This window comes from Acipenser ruthenus, chromosome 9, assembly GCF_902713425.1.
Source record: "Acipenser ruthenus chromosome 9, fAciRut3.2 maternal haplotype, whole genome shotgun sequence".
NCBI lineage: Eukaryota > Metazoa > Chordata > Actinopteri > Acipenseriformes > Acipenseridae > Acipenser > Acipenser ruthenus.
The window spans coordinates 52,977,771-53,003,379 of NC_081197.1; the positions used below are offsets into that span (position 1 = coordinate 52,977,771).

At 38.5% G+C, this 25,609-nt stretch overlaps 2 protein-coding genes across 2 annotated transcripts in view; both read right to left on the bottom strand.

Moving 5' to 3' along the window:
- The window catches only part of LOC117406141 (E3 ubiquitin-protein ligase RNF149-like), a 33,376-nt gene extending 21,994 nt beyond the window's left edge, over nt 1–11,382 (bottom strand). The window contains exon 1 of the mRNA XM_034009981.3: nt 10,301–11,382. Within this exon, the coding sequence (XP_033865872.1) occupies nt 10,301–10,814 (514 nt within the window). The 5' untranslated portion in view covers nt 10,815–11,382. The remainder of the gene's footprint in view (nt 1–10,300) is intronic.
- Nucleotides 11,383–18,569: 7,187 nt separating this feature from the next.
- Nucleotides 18,570–25,324, bottom strand: LOC117406355 (protein CREG2-like). The gene is made up of 4 exons (XM_034010317.2): nt 24,813–25,324; nt 22,804–22,973; nt 21,142–21,255; nt 18,570–19,175 (listed from the first exon to the last, which is right to left on the bottom strand). The coding sequence occupies exons 1-4, from the start codon at nt 25,218–25,220 to the stop codon at nt 19,028–19,030; spliced, it is 840 nt and encodes a 279-aa protein (XP_033866208.1). The 5' UTR covers nt 25,221–25,324; the 3' UTR covers nt 18,570–19,027.
- Nucleotides 25,325–25,609: the final 285 nt, after the last annotated feature.

A 25,609-nucleotide genomic window follows, 5' to 3' on the forward strand; every position in this document is an offset into this window, starting at 1 on the left:
TCACAGTAATTTAATCTGTCACAGGCTGGATCCAGTTCAGGGTAAATTCTGGCCAGTTTGACCTTTGACAAGTGGAGGCGATGCAAAACCTTGCACAAACTGAAGAGAAATGCACACGAGCAAGAATGGATTCCCAAATGTCATCTGTGAGGTTGAATCCTAAATCCTGTTCCCACAAGGTTTACAATGTAGACAGTGAAGGGCAATGCAGAGAAAATATGATGTTATACATTTTAGATATAACTCCCCTACAGTCAGGGTTGAATTCTAGTATGGAATCAACAGTGGATTTAGCAGGCAGTAGAGGAAACTGAGCCACTTTACTTTGTACAATTCAAAATTTGCAAGTAATGAAAGAAGTGTGTTTGTGGTAAGGTTACATTTTAGGGAAAGCTGGTGAAATCATGCTAAATTATGTATAAATCTTTAAGTGACTCAATTCCACCTCTACCATGTACTAAAAGCAGAGTCTGTCGCCCAAATCCGGAGGGAGTGACACATCAGTGGGTTAACACTAAACTGAGAGGCAGATAGGGGAAGAGAGGAGCACAACAGGGCAGATAGGGATCATCCAAACAGGCCCATCCAGCTGGGGGTGAGATCATGACCAATGCAATAGATTTAGAATGTTAACCGACCAATAGTAAAATTGAAGGTAGAGACATACCCCCCATTAGTTTTATTCTTTGGAGGAATTCTCTGCAGATTCTGGGAAACTTCTTGTTCCAGATAAACAAAGAAACAATTTGATCTAGGGTGTTGAAAAACGTTTTGGTAATAAAAACAGGGATACATTGAAAAAGGTAGAGTAACTTAGGTAGTGTGTTCATCTTGACAGTTAATGCGACCTGCTAGTGAAAGAGGCAGAATGGACCAATAACGAGTCTTGTTTAATACGCTCTAGTAGGGGAGTGATTTAAAGAAAGAGCTTGTGGTATGAGCGTGTACCTTAGATTCCCAGATAGGTGAAGCTATTGGATGCAGTTGTGAAAGGGAAATTATTAAGGGGACAGCGGAGGGCAGCCAAATTGATGGGGAAGAGTTTGCTCTTGTGCAGAAATCTAAAAAGAATGTCAACTGCATCGAGAGATACTTTCTGCTCTCGACCCCCCCCCCCCCCCCTCCCGAATTATTTCCTTTACATCCTGATTTCCACACAGGGATATCGAAACAGGCTCATGGCAATTGCAAAAAGGAGGGAAGGAGAGAGCAACCTTGTCGTGTACCCCGGTGGAGAGGGGAATATTTAGACTGCATGTTATTTGTGCAAATAGAGGCTGAAGGGGAGGTATAGAACAGCTTGATCCATGAAGTAAAATTGGGACCAAAGCCAAGCTTTTTCCGCATTGAGTGAAACAGTAACCTCAGGCAAGAGAGAAGAAGGAGTATGTATAATATTGAACAGATGGCAAAGATTAAAATAAGAGTGTCTGCCCTGCACAAACCCTGTCTGGTCAGAGGAGATTATGGAGGGGAAAACTGATTGAAGACGGTGTGCTAGGGTCTTAGCAAGAATTCTAAAGTCTGCGTTAAGAAGCGATATCGGGCGGTATGATCCACAGTTGAGAGGGACCTTATTCTGTTTCAATAGAAGTGATATAGAGGCTTGGGGGGTAAGGAAAGAGATGTAAAAGATTCAGAGAACATAGCACTCAACAAGGGAGATAAACAGGGGCTACATTTCTTATAAAAGTCTATGGGAAACCTATCTGGGCCAGGAGATTTACCACTCTGTATTGACTTAATAGCTTGAGTTATTTCATCTGGAGCAAAAATCGCCCCCCACCCCAAAAAAAAAGATAAAAGTCCCTTCTCGTTATGTTAAATGCCCTCACCTTAATTTATGAATTGGCAAATTAAAAGTACACATTTATTTATGAATTGCCAAATTAACTAACTATTAAATTTCGACCCTTTTAATGCCCCATACATACCTGTAGCTGCACACTTCCTGAAAACATGTAGGGCCTATCATACCTTTTGACTGAATGTCTCCATAGAACAGGCGAAGAACGTGGGTGCTGTATTTTCTGACTGTATCCTCAACTTACATAGATACAAATTTGATATTCAAATATTTAATGTTCACCAAAGGAATTGAAATGTTTATAAATTAATACATTAGTTCCCAAACTGGGGCACACCTGGGGAATGGCACTACCTTGCCATCAGCTCTCTTGTACATTTACATTCTGTACGTCCAATGCCCACGCTAAAAGTAGGCTATTTAGTATGGTAATTAAACACTTCAAATACGCAAAGATATTTATGTTACATAATTTGCAATTACCCCCTCACCCTGTACAAAGACACGTTGTACAGTCAGCTGCACGTTATATGATCTGAATGCTCAGAGGCAGGTTATTCGCTAGAATTTATTTATTTATTGACATCAACAATTAAAACACCTCTTCAGACAAGACCTGTAAAACTCAACTCTTCCCTTCTGGACAATATAGCACTCGGCCTTTAATGCACTTTAACTTGCACTTATCTACTCCCTAGTTTACTGTATTTAATTCTGCACTTAACCCAATCTGTAGTATTTTGTATTTCACCTGCACTCATATCTAACTATCAACACTTTTATCTGCTCTTGAACTGCCCCGATATCAAATCGTACTGTGTTTTGTATTTGCTCTTATAGGACTGAAGTCACCGTATTTTGTATCTTGCTCTTAATCTTTCTGTAATTGTTGATATGTATTTTTTGTAAACAACTGTAAGTCGCCCTGGGTAAGGGTGTCTGCTAAGAAATAAATAATAATAATACATTGAGACTGCACGCTCTGCATCCACTGAATTGGTTGGAAGTGTAAGACAACGCTTTGCCAAGTTATACAGATGTGGAAATCAATTACAAATAGTCCCAAAACTCTAGTTACCGAAGGGCATCTGGCATTCTTTAATAAAGGCCATTTATGCAGCACGTTCACTGTCATGTTGTTTGTCCCATCCAGGAATTTATTTTATTTGTCAAAAGAATGAAAAAATGCCTAGTCGGGTCTAAAATTCTAACTGCGTCTAAAAAGTAAGTAGCAAGTTGTTTGAAGCGAGGTTGCTGTGCTAGATCGGACCTGCAGTACTGATTTAACTTGGATACAATGACAGGGATACTTTCTGTCTGCGCTGACTTTCAAATTTGTTTTCTGAAAGCTGTCGATTATATTTTCTCCAAAGACACATTACAAGTTGTGCAAAACAATTACCTCCATCTGCACGTACAGTTTCTTTGGGAAATATCTTCACACGATCCTCAGCAGAAATATCCTTGGCTTTTTTTGCTTTGTTGTCCATTTTTGGTTTTTTACCTCCAATGCTGAAAACTAGTAGAGTTTAGCAATCTAAATCAAAATAACAATGCAACACTGACTTTGTCCCACCTAGGGTTGCCACCGCATGACCTCAAAAATAACGAACAGACCTTAACGCAACGCCACACAACACCCGTGCCACCCCCCCCACACATTTTTTTTTTTTTACTCACAGATACAGTAGACCTCTTAAAACATAACTATTAATTAATGTATTTTAAGATATTTTGACAAATGAAAGCATCATAGGCTTTTTACGTTTTCTATTGGCCAAAAACATTTATTATATATAATGTTAGTTCCAGGGCACTTTTGTAGATTCTTGACAATTCAAACAAATGTCAGGATTTCACACACACAAACAAATATCAATGAAAAACCTAGAACTATGTGGAATTACAAGTTCCCTTTAAAATAAAGTTCCTCTTTAAAATAAATACCACAAAGCTATTGCACATTTCAAATGAAGCAGTGGACATGCAACCTGCCCTGGTTCCCGATGAAATTTCTGCTGACAGGAAGTCACATGACAGAAAGAATTTGCTGCATAAAGCTAAAGATAAATAAAAAAAAAGATATATTGATCTTCTTAAACACTCTGCACGTACAAATCCTGATCAATTCTCAGCCTGAGTTTGTAAGTCTTTACAGAATCAGAATTGGTTGTCAAAATGACTAAGATATGTGCATTTAGAAATTGTTAGTAAAGTAGAAATTATTACTGATTTACAAATTGCTTATGATGAGCTAATAACAATGTGTCCAAACATGGATGGTACCAACATATATTGAATCTTTATTGGCAGCCATTAAGTTCTTTATTTCCTTTTCCATGCATATTTTTGGTTGCTTCTTGCAGCAGCAAGGAGAGGTTTGTCCTCCATGATCAAGGAGTGGAAGTCTGCACACCCCACATCAAAATAGAGGCTCACAAGGCGCTCACTTTTGATAAGCTCTACTGAACACCTGTTTCGGCTGTCGCTCCATTTCTTTTGCGATGGACACCACAGTTGACGTGTGTTGTCGCCACTAAAAACTGAAACTGAGTTCAGAGATAATCCAAACCTCTCCAGTGAGCTGGTGATGCATTTCACAATGCCATCTGCAGATTCAGCTGGATTTTAAATAACATTATAGATAGACAGATAGATAGATAGATAGATAGATAGATAGATAGATAGATAGATAGATAGATAATGAATAAGGAATAAAACTTCACTCTAGCTACATTAAGTAATACTAGCTAGTTATTTCAATATTTAATTACAAATTGTGTAATGCAAATAATAACAGCAACACGTTCAATACATATTAAAATGCAAATATATAAATACGTTACATCTTAGATTATAAGAACCCAGAAAATGATCAATACATTCAAACGCTATTTACATATTATCACACATCAAGAAAATACACTTAGAATGATGAACGGATTATGAGTGCACGCACGTAAAGTATAAAGTCCATTTAAAACATTAAGAGTAACGTTAGCTACTAATTGGCGGTGCACTTTGAGTTGTGAGAGCGACCCAGAAAATGTATTTCGTAAACGATCAAAAGTCAAAACTACCCAAGAACAACACTGTTCAATGCGTAATTAATTAAAATAATTACACTTAAAGTCCACAAGAAAGCAAAAAAAGAGACCGTAGACCGCATTACAGAAGAAAATCATAACATCGTGCTCGGGTCCGTGAATGGCTAGAAATTGCGGTGGGTAACATTAGCTATCTAACGTTAGCTAATACAATTGTAATCGCTCTAGCTAGAGGAATAAATTATGGAAGGAGAAGTACAGTAGCCTGCCTACCTTATCAGCTTCAGGTGATCTCTCTGGAATAAAGAAAGATTGAATAGCCTGATTGGTTCTCCTTGTTCGTTATGAGCATGTCCTTCTCCCGCTTCATGCTGTTTAAGGTCACAAACTCGGAAATTAGAGAGAGATCGGAAATTATTTTCTGCGCACAGCACCGGGCTTTGAAAATATTGTCATGAACTTTGTTCACCCATGTAAAATCCTTCTCCCATTCGTCTCAATATTTTTGCATCCGTTTTTTTTTTTTTGTTTTTTTTTTGAGGTGTTACCGATTTTGCATCGTGTCCGAAATCGGTCAGCTAGGTTACATGTTTCATGGCTACATGGCTGACAGCGGCACACACCACCCAATAGGATTTAGAACTGCCTCGCGCTAGTCGATCCTTTTCGCGCAGTATTTGTAAAGTGAATAATTGTGAATCAAATGAGCTACACCTCCCATAATTACCTGCTAACTCTGAGATGTGTCTGGTTCCGGTATGGCTCAGTAATACAAAATACGGAACAAATTGCATTCCGTATAGATCTGAAACGGAATGCAACATTTTATCTACCAATACGGGACCATTCCTTATACGGAACGGGTGGTAACCTTACAATCCCACCTCCTACTGCAGTACAGGGCACAGAAAAGCCAGTACAGGCACTGATTAAAACATTGTTGTCATGTGAACGGTAAACAAGAAAGTTAACCGCTTTGGTGTATTTTTTTAAATGGTGTGTGTGTATATTTTTATATATATATATATATATATATATATATACAGCTCTGGAAAAAATTGAGACCACTGCAAAATTATCAGTTTTTCTGGTTTTACTATTTATAGGTATGTGTTTGGGTAAAATGAATATTTTTGTTTTATTCTATAAACTACTGACAACATTTCTCCCAAATTCCAAATAAAAATATTGTCATTTAGAGCATTTACTTGCAGAAAATGACAACTGGTCAAAATAACAAAAAAGATGCAGTGTTGTCAGACCTCGAATAATGCAAAGAAAATAAGTTCATATTCATTTTTAAACAACACAATACTAATGTTTTAACTTAGGAAGAGTTCAGAAATCAATATTTGGTGGAATAACCCTGATTTTCAAGCACAGCTTTCATGCGTCTTGGCATGCTCTCCACCAGTCTTTCACATTGATGTTGGGTGACTTTTTGCCACTCCTGGCGCAAAAATTCAAGCATCTCGGCTTTGTTTGATGGCTTGTGACCATCCATCTTCCTCTTGATCACATTCCAGAGGTTTTCAATGGGGTTCAGGTCTGTAGATTGGGCTGGCCATGACAGGGTCTTGATCTGGTGGTCCTCCATCCACACCTTGATTGACCTGGCTGTGTGGCATGGAGCATTGTCCTGCTGGAAAAACCAATCCTCAGAGTTGGGGAACATTGTCAGAGCAGAAGGAAGCAAGTTTTCTTCCAGGACAACCTTGTACTTGGCTTGATTCATGCGTCCTTCACAAAGACAAATCTGCCCGATTCCAGCCTTGCTGAAGCACCCCCAAATGAGTCCAGTTTTCAGCTTTGCCCAACACCTGGTCATCTAATGGTTTGACAGAGACCTGGAGAGGCCTACAAGCCACAGTGTCTCGCACCCACTGTGAAAGGTGGTGGAGGATCGGTGATGATCTGGGGGTGCTTCAGCAAGGCTGGAATCGGGCAGCTTTGGCATGAATCAAGCCAAGTACAAGGTTGTCCTGGAAGAAAACTTGCTTCCTTCTGCTCTGACAATGTTCCCCAACTCTGAGGATTGGTTTTTCCAGCAGGACAATGCTCCATGCCACACAGCCAGGTCAATCAAGGTGTGGATGGAGGACCACCAGATCAAGACCCTGTCATGGCCAGCCCAATCTCCAGACCTGAACCCCATTGAAAACCTCTGGAATGTGATCAAGAGGAAGATGGATGGTCACAAGCCATCAAACAAAGCCGAGATGCTTGAATTTTTGCGCCAGGAGTGGCATAAAGTTATCCAACATCAATGTGAAAGACTGGTGGAGAGCATGCCAAGACGCATGAAAGCTGTGCTTGAAAATCAGGGTTATTCCACCAAATATTGATTTCTGAACTCTTCCTAAGTTAAAACATTAGTAATGTGTTGTTTAAAAATGAATATGAACTTATTTTCTTTGCATTATTCGAGGTCTGACAACACTGCATCTTTTTTGTTATTTTGACCCGTTGTCATTTTCTGCAAATAAATGCTCTAAATGACAATATTTTTATTTGGAATTTGGGAGAAATGTTGTCAGTAGTTTATAGAATAAAACAAAAATGTTAATTTTACCCAAACACATACCTATAAATAGTAAAACCAGAAGAACTGATAATTTTGCAGTGGTCTCTTAATTTTTTCCAGAGCTGTATATATATATATATATGTGTGTATTTTGCCTGAGTGAAATGTACACAGGACGGCGAAGGAATACAAAAAAGCCTATAGAATTAAGATACGTATTGCGTCACTTGCGGTGTGCAGTAGTTTATTTAAATTACGTTTCAATTGCTTTTCTTTGTACTAGTCCAGTATGCATTGGCCCCTAAAAGAGGTGAATTTCGCTATTTAGAAAATCGCTAATTAGGTAGACCCCTACTTATAACGTTAAGCTCTTTTTCAAAATGTCTGCTCTAGTGCTCTGGAGTTTGAGATCTGTCCTCTAAATCACTGCAGGGACAGCTATTAAAAAAGAAAAAAAAACATAACAGGTGCTCTATCTTTTCTGAAAACAATGAAAAGAACAGTTACAGGTATGCTATTTAAACAGTTAGCAACACGTGGGGACGTATAACGTTATATTTTTCAGAAAACAACAGAATTTTTTTCAGTTATATATATTTGAAGTTCTTTTTTGAACACATTTTTACTAAGAAGTTTTTTGTACTGCTATTTTATTTAAGAAAATGTTTTCCTAACAAGCTTAAGAACATAAATAGAAAAATGTTGTTTTTAATATTTTTTATTTCTGAAGACAGTGTTGTGAATGGGCGGCCTCCTTCTTGGGTGGGAGAATAGCAGGAGGGATAAGGACAGGGTCACTTGACAGTTTCTGCTAAAATATTCGCTTTTGATGTAAGTACAAAATTCGTTCACCCCACTTGCATCGCTCAAGTCCAGTGTAGATCCACCCTTAACTGAAAACTTTGCGACACATGCAAATTAGGCTATGACGACATTAAAAGTCACAGGGAAATCCCTTTTACTTGACAGAATCTGCATTAGTTGAAAAGCTTGTGTCCAGCATAAAATACTTTTTTTTTTTCATTATAGCTTTAATAAAGATTAGTCGCTTATTAAAATGTTGCAATCTCATTTATACATTCTGCTTGTAAATGAAAAATGAAGGCTTGGTCGAGTTTAAAAGACAATTTTGATGTTTCAAAGCATAAAGTAAGTAAATAAAATAAGTAAATAAGTAAATTAAACCAATTTTGCTATTAATCCATTCTTTATATTTGAGATACACAAATGGCTCAACAGGGCTCAATTACATTTTTAAAGGTGAGTATAAAAGTCAGTGTAAAACACATTAAACCAGAAACCCTAAATATAATAGTGCATACTATAAAATATGTACACACTGCAAACATCAATTTAGTGAGTGTGCATAGTATGCACTCCATTTATAAAACCATAAAGGACTTTTTCAACGTTGTATACCACATGCTACATTTCTGTTGGGTAGCCATGGGTGTACAATCAATGTTGGCTTTCATACGCTCTGCTAAGGAGAGTTGAGGGGGCTTTTAAATTGCAAGGTCTTTGTTTCTAATTGAGGCAGTCTGATTGTGCTAAACAATAAGGAGGTTTTTTTTATTTTCTGTTCACTTGGTAATTCCAGTTTTTTTTTTAGTTGCATTTGTTTACACACAGGCCATTATAGTGCAAATGTGTCAATCCTCTGTGCTTTCATTGTCTCTGCTCCAAACTCTCCTGCATTGTTGAACCCTACAGTTATTCTGGGGCTGGTCTAGGGATCTTACTAGCTGTTCCTGCTACTTGTTTAAGTTTCATACTGTTCTGGAGTGAATAATCATTTGTATACCAAATAAACAAAACGTCTATGTTGATCAATGTGGGGAAATAAAATCAATTTTATTATAAATATTTACCAGTTTTAAGTTTTTAGATACCATAATCTACTTTTTGTGTTCCCCTTCCCAGGGAGTAATTACTTAACCCACCAGCCTGTAAAGTGCTCCAACAACGCTAATTTGAATGGAAAATTAGGAACTTTTTTGTGTAAATCTCTTGGTTAAATTGTTTATTAGACGAGGGAAGGGCATGGGGGCCATCTTAGCCTGAGGTATGACCTTTCAGTTCAACCATCTGGTTTGAATACTCCTTTAGGTTTATCAACTGTGCACCAAAAATGTACTTTTAGTTTTAACCACAGCTTTACTCAGCGCTGCTTCAAGCTTTAGGGCAAGCGATCTCATATACTCTTTTTTTTTTTAAACAGATGTTTCACTGAGTAATGACAGATGTCCGGGGACCTTTTCGAGTCTCCCGTTAGAATCCTTAACTAATCGAAAAGCACCAAGGCATATAAATACCGGTGTTAGGCAGATTTCTGTATCCCCATAGAATTCTGTATCCCCGCATGAATCCATGCCTGTGCAGATGCAGTTTTTCAAAGCCGGCCGTGGATGCGTGACATTCCTGTGCCCGAGCCCCGCTGTGTTCTTAAGCACTGCCACTGAGTTCTGCTGCAGTTTGCAACACATATTGAAAACAAGACCAAACTAATTCTGTAGCAAAATAAAACAGCACATTCAGCACCACTGATTTCTACAGTACGCTCAGCCTCCCGCGTTGCTCAATACACGAAACCCTTGATTAACTGTATTTTCTTTTAAAACACATTTTAATTTTATTACATGTAAATACTGTTCAGAAACATCAAGCGTTCACTTACAGCGATCTTGAGCTACGCAGGCGTCAAATAAAAGCCGCTACAGAATTTTATGGGGATACAGAAATCTGCCTAACACCGGTGAGTACAATCGTAATAGCGAGTTTCGTGGCACCACAAACGTGTTGAGATTGCACCTTGGGGTAAACAGATTTGATAAGTGACATTAAGAAAAAAAATATTATTCTTATTACTTTAAGCTTGTATTTGAAGTGAGACGACAGGTTTAGTGCAGCAGGTGTACTTACCAATATGGGACATAGGGATGGTAGCGTTGCCATACTTTGCTTCATTGTAGATGACCACTGCGGCTGCATTTTTTCGAGCTGCATTCAATACTTTGTCCTTGAAAGTACAATTGCCTCTGGCAACCAGTGCAATCCATGGTTCTGTAGTGAGTGAGCCAGCTCGGGTTGGTAAATAGTACTCGGCGTTAGGGTCACAGCCCTCAGTGTCCTTTACAGTTCTGGGGATCCCCACATGACCGTCGACGCTGTCCTTGGGGGAACTGTCCCCATACCTGCCACTCTCCGTGTTTTCTGTGACAGTCAGGTTGGTGGCTGGATCCAGGTATGTTGTGGTGACGAAGGCTGTGTGCCATTCCATGGACCGACAGGACAACTGTTGGAACTGAAGCTGCAAAAGGTATAAAAAAGTCAAACAGTACCTCCAGTGCGGCCATGACGGAAAAGATGATGCTGTTGCTGATGTCCTCACAGAGGGGCAAATTGTAGCAGACCAACAAGACAATCCAGGACGCATGGCCTTGCCTCTTTACTTAAGCTTCGTAAAAGAGAAAATGTGAGGACAATTAAAAACCTCCCATCAAGATTACTTCAACCATTTAAAATCCTTTGTGTTGTTTTTTTTTCTTTCTTTTTTCCACACTACCGTACTTTGCTGCGTAGGTCCGTGGTTATGACGACCTAACTGTACAGTTCGCAAACATGTATGTATAATATATCGCAACCTTCTTCCTTTATCAAAAATATACAAAATATTTTAAAAAGAGCAACGATTCGTTGTTTTTCTGACGTCGTTATTTCCAGACGATCCCAAAACAAAATGATCTGATTCGATCAGGTAAAAAAATCAACAATATTTCGTTTTTGCTTCCATTAATCTTTCCAACCTTAGCTCGTTTTCCACTCTCTCCCCTGTTGTGAGATAGAGGATCTTGTGTCGTTGCGATGCTGCCGCGAGGTGCAGTGTTTTTGTGTTATTATTGTTATATTACTGTGATGATGATACTCGTTTTCCCTTTAACTCTCTGCTGTCATTGTTCGATCACATTTCACTGACTGCTCTCTCGCAGCCCCCAATGTAACGTCATCATGCTGGGCTCGTGTCAAAGGCGGAGATATTAAACCCGCCAAGGGGTGGTGCGCAGAGATAACTAACTTGAGCAATGGTAAACAGTCTGGAGCTTGGCAACGAGTTTGTTGCAAATATTAGTTGTTGTTTTACATGGATAATATCATTTTGTAAACTATAGCCCAATAATCTTTCCACACGGACCTAAATGTAACGTTTTATGTAAGTATGATTAGGCCGGGTTTCAGACTCCTTAGTGTTTGACGACAGTCGGTCTTCATGGTATCAATTCTGACTGGTAAAATTGTGCCATGTTGTACATGTTACAATTGGCACACGTCGCTTTTTATCAATAAATTAACTATTTTACTGTGAACTGTAGTTTCATACATATAATTCTAAAAATGGTGTAACAGCTATTTTAGCTTAATTTATAATATAACATTAAGCAACCGATAAATTATATGCATTATTCAGATATCATAATTGTAATATTCCCAAAATATTTTTTTGAACAGAAAAATACAGGGTTTGGAGTAAAAAGAAGAACAAACAAAAAAACACCAGCTATTATACTGTTGATGTGATTGAGGACCACCGTAGGCACCTGTACTGTTGGGGCTAGAATTGTATTGGAATTGTACGTTGAGTTTGCGTTTTTTGACACTGAAATAATAACAAAGCACGTGTGCTGCACATATCTCAGCTTCATATAACCCAGTAGATGGTGCTAAAGAACCGTCAGCTTTACTTCAAAGATACAAAAACATTCTTAAAATATAGTTAAGGTTCTTGATTTTCGGTATATATCAGGGCCGTAGCCAGAGGTTCTGAACCCGAGGTTCTGATTTGCAGGACCTGTGTGGTTTTGTACAGCGCAAATAACAGCCTTTTATTTGAAACATTCGCATTCAATATAAAAGTAAGACATGTAGCAATGCCTAAATATTGTAGACCCTATACTTCGTTTTAAAATCCTGATCTATCAAACAAATAATTTTAGCAGTCATTGTCAAAATACCGAGAAGACAAGTGCTTGCATGCATAAAGTTTTGTTTGATATTCATTATAAAATAACATTCAACAATAAAAATTAGCTTAAGACAGAGAGAGTTTAGCGGCGTAACCACATCCTAACCAATGAGGTTTGCAGCTCGAGCGTTTCAGCTGACCAGTAGATTTGATTGATTGGTTGTTTGGCTGTGTTCTGATTTATAGCCATGAATATATTTGACTTCTACTATTGTGATTGGCCAGCTGCGAGGCTCCTTGCAAACCGCAGCCCGATGAACTCGACACAACCTTCAACTCAACTCAGTGTCAATCATGCACTGTCTGAAATAAACCTTCAAGTATACCAGTCAAATGCAAGAAGCGATGAAATGCATTTTTATTTGCGGCAAAGCAACGTGTAATTTTTTTTACATACTTGTTTTACCAGGTCTGAAGCCATAGACAGTTCACCATATACTCCCTCTCATGTACCAGAAGGTATTTTTTAAAAAAGATCAATCATCATAGAAACCTGATGTAAAACTGCTGACCAGTAAGTCTAGCTTCAATTGCCAAGTTATTTTCTCCAGTTACCCACGCCTTGTTCCGTTCCGTTTCAAGCAAAGACAAGGCTAACAAATTCATTACATTCTCTTTGGCAGATCCTACTATATCCCTGACACTGATTGGTATTGTTATGTTTTGACTGCCGTTTTTATTTTAAGTTAATTTCTGCAATATATTCCCTTTCAAACTCTTACAGATCTTCTGTTATAATGTAACATTTAGACTTATATTCCGTTTGAATTATGCTAGAATACCTGTGTTCAGCTTCAAGACTTCAGATCAAGCTTACTTCTTTTTTCTAAATAAGAAACTTGATGCTCGCGTCTGCCTTTCTGCTCAAGGTTATAGGCCTTGGCACCAGTAGCTCAGACAAAGACAAGCTTAACTCATTTCACAGGTGTTTTTTGGTCAGCGTGACCCCAACCTAGCTCCCTTTTTACTCAGACTTACAAAGATACAATAATATTTTTTACTGTTATAACAGACTAAACAGGATATAGAATGTTCTAACATAACTATAGGTTAAATACAGAGCATATTAAAACTTTTTGAATGAACAGTGTGTTTTAACAATTTGGTTAGTATTTCTGCTGGTTTTATATTCTTTAAAACACAGTAGTTATTACAACATTTTAACACACATGCAGATTCACAAATGTTCAGTTTGCATCCCAAAGATCAGCCTGCTTCCAGTAGCTGTCACAATCTTGGGTCAGTTTCTGCTCTCTTTAAAAGCCTGATACCTGCAAAAGCTTTAACCCTGGTGAAAGGCATGAGGCTAGTGAGTCAAGCTATTGTTTCACATGTTATTTGTGATAAAAGATCAAGTTGAGGAATAGACGTGCATGCATGTTCAGCACAGGCCAGGCGTGTTTGGCTGCTGACTAGAAAGGGATTCCTATTCAAGATATTTAGGCTCCCAGCACTAATACCTTGGCTAGGCTGTATGCTTAAATATATCTCATGTATCTCCTTTCAAATTCCTGAACTTGACTCCCTGTTTGCTTTATAACGTTAAATCTGATATATCAGACTAACGTTAACTGCTCCAAAAAACTCCATGTAATCTACGACAGAGGTTCAGGTTCAAGAGACCCAATTCGTTGACTGCTAGCAAAAAGCTCAATTTGCACAGCAGACAGACCTGACTCCACAGTCAGTTACCATCAGGTCTTTGCCCATTGCACTAGACACATTTGCATATGCCCAGACTAAAATATTATGCCTGCAGCACACTTGAGGGCAACCTCAGAGAAAACGAACACCAGAGACTATGTTTTGTGAGATTATGTTGCCATTAGTTATGAGAAACAAATAGGTCCAACAGTTATTATTTGAATAGATAGTAGTTTCTGACACTTTTTTCTATTCATGTTGCTACTAAGATGCAAAACAAATCAGAAATCTTCAGAGAGCATCATTAAAGTACCATACAGTCTTTATTGTAATGTTCTATGATAGCTCATCATTTTTTTATTATTATACAGCATGTTAGATTCGAATTTTGTTTTATTTCATTTAAAAAAGACATAATGAACAACAGAACACAGCTAACCTACCAACATCAAATTGCACTATTTTCCTCTAGATCAAATGCAGCTGCCATTCCAGTTGAACTACTGGGCAGTTATATCAGCGCTAGTCAGCATGTTAGCGACAATTCAAAGCTCTGCTTTTAAAAAGCCTCTAAGGCAAACATAAAATAATTGGATTTAATGTTTCCAAAGCACAACAGCAATAGCATTAATGACAAACAGACAATTGTCACAGCATAACAGCACTCTAGAAAAATGCTATTCAGATTGGACAGCATTCACTGACTTTCCTCTATCAAAATACAATTCGTTCAATACTGTATTAAAATTCATTACAACAGTGGCATTCATATATTTCATATAAACATTGACCCACACAGTTTAGTTTTAGTTTTTACAGTTTGTTCAAATGACATAAAAAGTATAAGCACATTTAACACTGAAAAGCAGGGGCTTTAAAATGCATTTCACCTGAAATTTCAATGAACACTCAGTCAGTACTTACTTATCTATTGCTGTGGCCCCTTCATGGGTCAAGTTATAAAAACTTTCCCTAAATGAAGACACCCGTGCAAGCAAATGTCATCCTAAATATATACTTTCGATTATTAGCATAATACAGTCAGCACTCAGATATCCGTTACCCAGATACACATCAGTCTTGTTTTACCGTCCTTGTATTAAGAATAAAATCAATCCCTATTATATACATGTAACAAATGAATGTACTTACCCGTCACACACGATTTCTGACTCCGTCACCAGTTTTCTGATACAAAGTCCCTCTCAATGTTACAATATACTTGTTTTACCGTCACAGCCGTTTTTTTTTTATGCCAAAATCAGTCTTTAGTGTGCAGTTACACAGCGCTTCCTCCAACTTCCTCCAATAAGGAGGCTATGTGGTCCAGTGGTTAAAGAAAAGGGCTTGTAACCAGGAGGTCCCTGGTTCAAATCCCACCTCAGCCACTGGCTCATTGTGTGACCCTGAGCAAGTCACTTAACCTCCTTGTGCTCCGTCTTTCGGGCGAGACATAGTTGTAAGTGACTCTGCAGCTGATGCATAGTTCACACACCCTAGTCTCTGTAAATCGCCTTAGATAAAGGCGTCTGCTAAATGAACAAATAATAATAATAATCTCACATGACGAAAATGCAGCAAAAACAAAGCGTACGAGACAAGCTACAGTAATGTAAAAGTTAATCATTAAACAGTTTTAGATACTGTGATGCATTTTTTAAAAAATCTGTGATCTTTAGTTGCTTTTGTGCATTTTCATTTGCAAGTGAACTGTGACATTAGGGCCTTATCGAGCACTATATTCTGCAATATGAATATTGACTGGACACGGTTTTAATTCTGGAAACTGGTGGTGTTGTTTTTTTAAAATCTTTTGCTAAACTGCATTGCCTTTTACGTTTTACGCAGTTCTGTGCATGGGTAACATTTTGATTTCATTTTGCTGTTGGATCGTTAATGGGGAATTTTACATACTGCTATAGTACGTACCGGATTTAAAAGTATGTACTGTATTACAGTCCACGTGTCCACAGTCGTCTCTTTTGACAAGTGATATTTTCAGAATCATATATTTCTGAATTAAAATACTTCTGTTAAAGATATAGTACTGTATCAACAAAACCAACTACAGTACATCTAAATGGAAGCCTAGAAAACACAGCCCTTTCAGCTATGCATTTTTGACATTGTATCTTTTTTGTGTTCCCTGAAAAACCGGACAAGGGTTGGAGAGGCCAAAATGAAATAATCAGATATGCGTCACACTCGTTTAACCGTCACTGAAGTGAACATTTTATAGGGTCGGATATGTGAGTGCTGACTGTATTGAATTTCTTATTCATTTAATTTCCTGTGGGTTCTGTATGATATGGAAGAAAGGTAGAGAAGCATATTAGCTGAGCAGAAACAACCATACTGAATCATACAGAATCACATATTAGGATATAAGGAATTAATATTAGGAAAATGTAGATAATATAAGGTATCCCTTTGAGTTATCAAAGTAAGTATACCGTATTCCTTTGAATTTAAGACATGCTTTTTTAACCATGTTTTGCTTCTCAAAAACAGCCTGCGTCTTAAATTTGAGTACAGTATAGTGATGTGTGTATTAAAATCGGCAACAAAAGACGTGACTACCCGAGTACACAAACAGCAACGTGACCTACTGCCGAGAAAAGACAAACCAAGCATCCTGAGGAATTCCAAGAGAAACGTTTACAATTTCAGCATTTCTAACAAACCGTACCAGCTTGGACAGATTGGAAATGTTGATCAGACCAACGTATTTTTCGACATGCCAAGCAATGTTCAATGCTGTTGTGGTAGCTGGGTTACATGGTGCCTGATGCCGTGGAGTGTTGTGTCATGCTTGCTGTTGTCAGGATGTGTGATGCCGTAAGTGAATGGTGGTGTGTGTACGACAGAGACGCCATGTTAAGTATTGTACAGTGCGCAGCTTGATAAACGAGCTCTGTGGTTAATCTACAACAACACTGTCTGTTTCATGCCAGTTTTGAACAATAAAACAGCGTAATTGAGGTTATATCTTTGTAAATGCGAATTTATTTGATGTTTTATTTTTTCCTCAAATTGAGGGTGGTAAATTTGGGCTGCGTCTTAAATTTGAGGGCGTCATATATATATATATATATATATATATTATATATATATATATATATACAGTACTGTGCAAAAGTTTTAGGCAGGTGTGAAAAAATGCTGTAAAGTAAGAATGCTTTCAAAAATAGACATGTTAATATATTATATTTATCAATTAACTAAATGCAAAGTGAGTGAACAGAAGAAAAATCTACATCAAATCCATATTTGGTGTGACCACCCTTTGCCTTCAAAACAGCATCAATTCTTCTAGGTACACTTGCACAAAGTCAGGGATTTTGTAGGCATATAGTCAGGTGTATGATTAAACAATTATACCAAACAGGTGCTAATGATCATCAATTCAATATGTCGGTTGAAACACAATCATTAACTGAAACAGAAACAGCTGTGTAGGAGGAATAAAACTGGGTGAGGAACAACCAAACTCAGCTAACAAGGTGAGGTTGCTGAAGACAGTTTGCTGTCAAAAGTCATACACCATGGCAAGACTGAGCACAGCAACAAGACACAAGGTAGTTACACTGCATCAGCAAGGTCTCTCCCAGGCAGAAATTTCAAGGCAGACAGGGGTTTCCAGATGTGCTGTCCAAGCTCTTTTGAAGAAGCACAAAGAAACGGGCAACGTTGAGGACCGTAGACGCAGTGGTCGGCCAAGAAAACTTACTGCAGCAGATGAAAGACACATCATGCTTACTTCCCTTCGCAATCGGAAGATGTCCAGCAGTGCCATCAGCTCAGAATTGGCAGAAAACAGTGGGACCCTGGTACACCCATCTACTGTCTGGAGAAGTCTGGTCAGAAGTGGCCTTCATGGAAGACTTGCGGCCAAAAAGCCATACCTCCGACGTGCAAATGGAGTTGGGGATTTGGTCAGAATTAATGGTCTCCTCAATGCTGAGAAGTACAGGCAGATACTTATCCATCATGCAATACCATCAGGGAGGCATCTGATTGGCCCAAAATTTATTCTGCAGCATGACAACGACCCCAAACATACAGCGAAAGTCATTAAGAACTATCTTCAGCGTAAAGAAGAACAAGGAGTCCTGGAAGTGATGGTATGGCCCCCACAGAGCCCTGATCTCAACATCATCGAGTCTGTCTGGGATTACATGAAGAGAGAGAAGCAACTGAGGCTGCCTAAATCCACAGAAGAACTGTGGTTAGTTCTCCAAGATGTTTGGGCCAACCTACCTGCCGAGTTCCTTCAAAAACTGTGTGCAAGTGTACCTAGAAGAATTGATGCTGTTTTGAAGGCAAAGGGTGGTCACACCAAATATTGATTTGATGTAGATTTTTCTTCTGTTCACTCACTTTGCATTTTGTTAATTGATAAATATAAACTATTAACATGTCTATTTTTGAAAGCATTCTTACTTTACAGCATTTTTTCACACCTGCCTAAAACTTTTGCACAGTACTGTATATATATATATCTATATATATATATATATATATATATATATATATATATATATATATATATATATTCAAAGGAATACGGTATGTGACTTAGTGGCATGGCATATAAGTTCTTCTGTCAAAGCATAAAACCCATCCAAACAATATTACTGAATGTGTACCTAGTGAGAGAATCAATAAACTATTACAGTCACAGGCTCTTAGAAACCTCAAACTTCAAATATTATTTTAAACAAAGTAGGATTTACTAAGTATCTACACTGGTATCTTCAATTAAAGCATATCTATTTCACTCAAATACAGTCCTGTACATTACCAAACAGAGCAAGATTAGTGTTTAAAAAATAAAAACAAATAGCCACTTGATTTCTTCAAAATATATGCAGCTATTCCCAATGAATAAAATGCCAAGCATTTCTGTGTTTCTGTGTGCAAGAGACAAAAAAAAGTCAAGTTTCATACAACCAGTGCTAAAACCAAAGATTAAAATATCTAAATTAGGATTTAGTCGGGCTGGCTTTGAAGTAATCCTCCAATGGGATCATGTAGACCCCTCCAAACCAGTTCTGAAGCCACACCTGTTTAATATTGAGCTTCATAAAGAACCAATTGTGAGTGATTGGCCACTTCCTCATAACAGGATGCCTGCAACAGAACAAAAAAAATGACTTGGCAAATGTTTTCTGGAATGGGTATATAAAGGGCTTCGTCAATAGTGCTTCTATACATTCACAGTCCATAAAGCAACATGTAGTAACACATGTCATTATAAAGTTTAATAAGATTACACTGAGTGTGCCTATAGCACAACCAACCAAGGGCTAATACTCATGCAGATGTACTGTATGTCACCAAGGTCTAGATTCTACCATCTCATACAGTAACTGTGCAACCAAAATGTGTATCGCTTACAATCTCACAGTTGCCACAGTTGCAGAGGGGGCAGAAAATACAGTTGCAAAACCCTTGTGGTCGTTTCTAAAATTATATCTCAGCTTTTAGGAGCTTTTCAAAAGCAGCCTCAGTGGCTGAAAATTGACATTTCTGAAACATAACTTTATTTCAATATCTGTTTTAAAAAATGTTGTTATTATATTATTACTGTATAAAACATGTGGTCCAGTGGTTAAAGAAAAGGACCCGGGAGGTCCCCGGTTCAAATCCCACCTCAGCCACTGACTCATTGTGTGACCCTGAGTAAGCCACTTAACCTGCTTGTGCTCCGTCCTTCGGGTGAGACGTAATTGTAAGTGACTCTGCAGCTGATGCATAGTTCACACACCTTAGTCTCTGTAAGTCACCTTGGATAAATGTGTCTGCTAAATAAACAAATAATAATAATAATAATAATACTACTACTACTACTACTACTACTACTACTACTACTACTACTAATAATATATATATATATATATATATATATATATATATATATATATATATATATATATATATATATATATAGTAACACATATATTTCAAATGTATAATATATTTTCTTTCCCTATGCAAGTGTGCAGCTTTCAACAAACAAGACACATAAAGCATGACAGATAATTAAGTTTCCCAGTGGCAGAGAGAATAATGTAGTTTCATTTAATTTGTATCAGCTACAGAAAAAATAAAAATACACTGCACTCTCTGCTAAGGGCTGCAAGGGGAACAGTCACATATCAACAGGAGTATTTATCTAAAAGGGAAATGACCCAGATTCAATGTTCAATCTAGAAGAGTAATACAGTTAGAATGCAGAAAGTATTGTTAGAAGAATGCAATGTGGACTGTGGCAGGGCAGAAGCCCTGCTGCTATAAATAGTGTGTGTGTAGGAATGTAAGGTTGACAGGCATGGTGTTAAATCTATCCCTGCCAGCAATCACAAGTGCAGCCATTCCCCAGAACCAGAAATCTGTGTGTGTGTGTCTGTCTGTCTGTCTGTGTGTGTGCCTGTGTGTCTGTGTCTGTGCCTGTGTGTGTCTGTGTCTGTATGTGTGTGTGTGTGTGTGTGTGTGTGTCTGTGTCTGTGTGTGTGTCTGTGTGTGTCTGTGTCTTTGTGTGTGTGTGTGTGTGTGTGTGTGTCTGTGTGTGTCTGTGTCTGTGTCTGTGTGTGTGTCTGTGTGTGTCTGTGTCTTTGTGTGTGTGTGTGTGTGTCTGTGTCTGTGTGTGTGTGTGTGTGTGTCTGTGTCTGTGTGTGTGTGTGTGTGTCTGTGTGTGTGTGTGTGTGTGTCTGTGTCTGTGTGTGTCTGTGTCTTTGTGTGTGTGTGTGTCTGTGTCTGTGTGTGTGTGTGTCTGTGTCTGTGTGTGTGTCTGTGTGTCTGTGTGTGTGTGTGTGTCTGTGCGTGTGTCTGTATGTTGTTTTATAGTCAACATGAATGCCCAACCTGTTGTGTTAATAAACGTGCGCACCGGCTCTTAAACTGCAGCTTTCTGTCTCTGGGTCTCATTCCCGTCAGTAACATCCTCGGCCGTTACACTACCCTGTCACAGAACTGTGTCACTATAAAATATGTTAATGGTCTGTGGGATACATTTAACTGCTCTACAGTAAGCTGTGTCAGAATCGGTTCATCAATAAAGAAAAACATAGTGATAGCCTGAAGTATATGCCCTAACCTGGAGAACATTGCTTCTTTAGCAAACTCCAGTTCACCAAGCTCTACTGCCACCATCTGGCCAGTCAGGGTTAGCCTGGCACACCTGGGGTCCTCAGGATCAACCATATTCTCACTGTGGGAAATACAAAAGAACATTCTTAAAAACAAACAGCATTCTTCAACAGCAACTGTTTTATCTCATGACTGTTTCATGGTGTTCATAGCTTTAAGTGGTGATATGCTATGGTTACAACAGCCTTGTTTCTGTCTAACAATTCATAGGAATAGAATTGTGTAAGAATTGGCATTTGTTCTGTATTCTGTGTAAAAAAAAACCGAAGTTACGCTTTTGTTTTTGTGGAAACTTTGGAAAAAAAAAAAACATGACCACAAGCTAAAAATCACGATATAGTTCACCCCTCATGAGCTAGATTCTTCATAATTGGATGATGGGTTCTCTAAATGTATAATACGTTCAAATAGGCTGGGTGACATTTTCCATATGACCCCAGTTTCGATATAACCCCCCTCAATAACTTGAGATAAAAAAGGGTTATTAGCAAGTTCCATCTCAATTGGATACAACAGAGAGATAATCAGATGAATACACAAAGAGCCTATTATAGGGACATTCAATAACTTGCGCTGAAGGTGGTTCTTAGCAATTCTTTAGATAGATGGAAAACTGAGCTTGCTATACGCAATGCACATGCCTACAGCTCTGGCCAAAAGTTTTGCATCACCTAGTATTTTAGGATTGAGACATCATTTTTTTTTAAACTGTATGAACATAATTTAGATCTTCTATTTAGCATCATGTAATCAAGAAAGATTTCGAAATGTCACGTTTTTCAAAGTATATGGAAAACTGCAAAGTGGTATGTAATTCAATATGTTAGTTTCATTTGACTTTATGAAGCAAAATTAGTTAATTCTATAGGGTGATGCAAAACTTTTGGCCATAGCTGTACATGAAACCACCTCCACTTTTTACCCCAGATTACAGCTCAGTGGAAAATAGGTCTTACAATTCTCTACACATATCTAGGGTACATTTAGTCCATAGTTTATGTTTACAGTATCTATAAAACACAAAGTATATTTCAGATATACAATATTGCAGAGGCCTTGGTTACTACTATTTTAAAAGGTATACTAAATAGGGTGTACAACATTAAACAATTCTTTCACACATGTATCATTCATGTTATTTGGTTTCCAATTCTTGTTTTGTTTCAAACCTCTATTACATCCTTGATACTTATTTTTAAAAAGTTTAGTTATTGCAATAGTTTCTCTGTTAAATATTGTTAATAGATGCTTCTAATTAGTTCCCCAAAAGGGCTTTTTGCATCATCAATATGAGACTTTAAAAATAAGTTTCAAGGATAAACAGAACACAACAAGAATTTGAAACCGAATACCATTGCTCATATGTAGGTGAGAGAATTACATTTTGTAAACCCTATTTATTATACCTTTAAGACAGATGGCTGCTTACTCAATGTAGGCCTACATCTCTACATTTACCTAATTCTGGGTTTTTATTAGCCAGTAAGAGCAACTGAACATTTACTTCAACCAGATGACAGTTATTTGGGTTAAAGAAAATCATACAACAGTGAGGAAACAGAGATGTGTACACCCTGCCCAAGACAGTAGAGTATCAAATTCCCAGCACCTGCAGTAGTCCCCTTCTGCTTCAGAGAATGTCAGAGACGCCAAGGAGCTGTTCATCAGGTCTGCCACACTGCTGTCCATCGGAGTGACGTAAAATAAAGGAATCCCTGTGCTGTTGTCAGGAAGACCATCACTGATTGAGAAAATATTCCCAAATGGCACACCTTTAATCTGATGGGGGAAAAAAAGCAAGGGTTATATATCATATTATATGAAACACCCTCTACTGGCGCTGGATCCAAGGAGAAAACCTTGCCAAACAGAATGGCACAGTTCACAGGCACCCTTGTGGCTAGCCTTGGAGAGCCGTCTTCGGCCTCACGATCTCAGGAGTCCCCCCTCCGCCAGCCCTCGAGCCCGGCGCACAGTATATTTTGCGCACAGGCTAAAGCCCGTTCGTCCCGCAACCGCTCTAGATCCCTCTCGAGGGGTAGAAAAAGAGCAAGGAACGCGGATCAGGCGAGGGACTTTGCCGAGTTAAAGGGCCAGATGGCCAAATACTCGAACACTTAAGCAGGCAACAGGCTTCACACCCTGCGCCTGCCCCAGCTTCACCACCAGCGCCTGCCCCAGAGCAGGCTCCGGCTTCACCGTTGGTCGCTTCAGAGGTTTCAGAGCAGGATGTGATGAGCGAGGGCAAATCCGGCTGGATTCCCTTATGATGCGAGCTGACCTGTCTGGCCTTGTTTCAACTAGGGTCCAAAGTGCAACTGGTGTTGTGCCAAAAATTATTGTGTCTGATGGCCACAGCTTCAACAGCCATCCAATTGGGGTTGCTTCACATGCGCCCGCTTCAAGCGTGGCTCAATGCCCTTCGGCAACACCCTGGTTCCCTGAAAGAGAAGATGACCGCCAACCTTGCGAGACTGAGGTCTCCGTGCAGTGACTATTTATTACCTCGGGAGGCGGGACGAGGACGTCACTCCATGGAGGGGCCTATCGGCAGCTTTGATATCAAATGATCAGCAAATACCTGACAAGGAGGCATATCCCAAAGGTATTGATTTGGCGGTCATCTTCTCTTTCAGGGAACCAGGGTTACATCGGTAACCTATCGATCTCTTGATCTATCCCTATGCACTGGACTTGCCTGACCTATGTACCATGTTACTGGACACTCAGCTAATACACTATTATTGCACTATTGCACTAGTAATATGTCATTTTAGAGATAACGTGTTGTAATCCTATATCGTTGCATTCTAGTGCATACAGTTGTATTTTAGTAGTATTATTTGCACTTATTGGGAACTATACTGTATTTACATATTAAGCTTGCATTGTAACCCTGTATTGCCCTGTAACACATGTAAGTCACCTTGTACAAAGGCATCTGCCAAATAAATAAATAAATAAATGAATAAATAATATGAAAAGTGTTGTCACTCAGAATACAATAACATTAACATTCTACTGCTTGCTAGAGGTTAAAGGGGACACCAAGCCCTCTGCATTTTTTCTGCATATATCTATATCTATCTATATATATATATATATATATATATATATATATATATATATATATATATATATATATATATATATATATATATATATATATATATATTTATATATATATATATATATATATATATATATATATATATATATATATATATATATATTATGGCAGCCTAATTGTTACAAGAATTACAACAAATACTTAGCTATCCCATGCACACACACAGTGCAGTGCTATAAACATACTTGGTAAATGCCAATAAATCATAAGAAAGCAATAATTTACAGTTGATCGTTATTTTGGGGCGTATGCGCATAATTAATTGTAAGATGTATTATACTGCAAACTTAATTGTGTAAACCTCCAAACAACAGCCCCACTATCAATAGCAATTGCACTAGAATACCTATTTGTATCCAACACAGCTAATATTGTGCAATACAGTGGTGGTCTATTATTACTGTATTATGCAACATAAAATGCTTTCTTTTTTATTATTTCGAAGGTAGAGGTGGTATATTAGCCACATTTTTTGTACTAGTCTGTACCTTCTCGTGTGTAGAGATGGTTGCTAGAAACCCCCGGCTGCTGTAATGCGCCAGGTACCGGGCAGTCTTCGCTATCTCATCGTGGGGGTGCGGCGGGGGACTGTCTACCGAGCTCACGGCTTCTCTCTTGTATGAGAACATCCTGGATGGTGTTGAGATCTGTTTGGCATCCACAGTGTTCGGCGCTGCTCTTCTCTCGACATCGTTGTTTATAACAGAGCCCGGGTACGACTGCTTCCAAAAGCTACCAGTATCCTCCAAAAGAGCCGGGATTGTCTCTTCGTTGGAAGAAGGGTCCAATTCTTCTACTTCAGCCGTGACCGCCCACGACATAGAATTTACTATAACATAACTGTCCCCGTGATGCAGTCCACTAAGGATCATCACGAAAATAAAGTTAAGTCTCATGACAAACCGTTTTTGAGACCGAATCGTTATATTTTGCTGCAAAAAATACGTGCTCTCCAATCGAAAACAAAAGGTTCTGCGTGGATGTGGCAGCGCTGCAACCGCTGTATTAACAGCACCCCCTGCCGGGCCCAGTGTAACTGGTGAGTAAGCTATGTGTGCTTCTGCTGCTGATGTGCTGTTTGTAAAACACTGAGCTGGCATCGGTGCCAGGGGAAAGGATAAACACGTTGTGCAATGTACACAGTTATAAATAACACAGTACCAGTGTGGTCGAATTACAATTGAATGAGAGAGGGGACGGGTGTTATCTATCTTACAAAACACCCTATCGTAAAATGAAATTAGGTAACTTTTTAGTTAGTCGAATGCATAGTTTCATCAAAAGT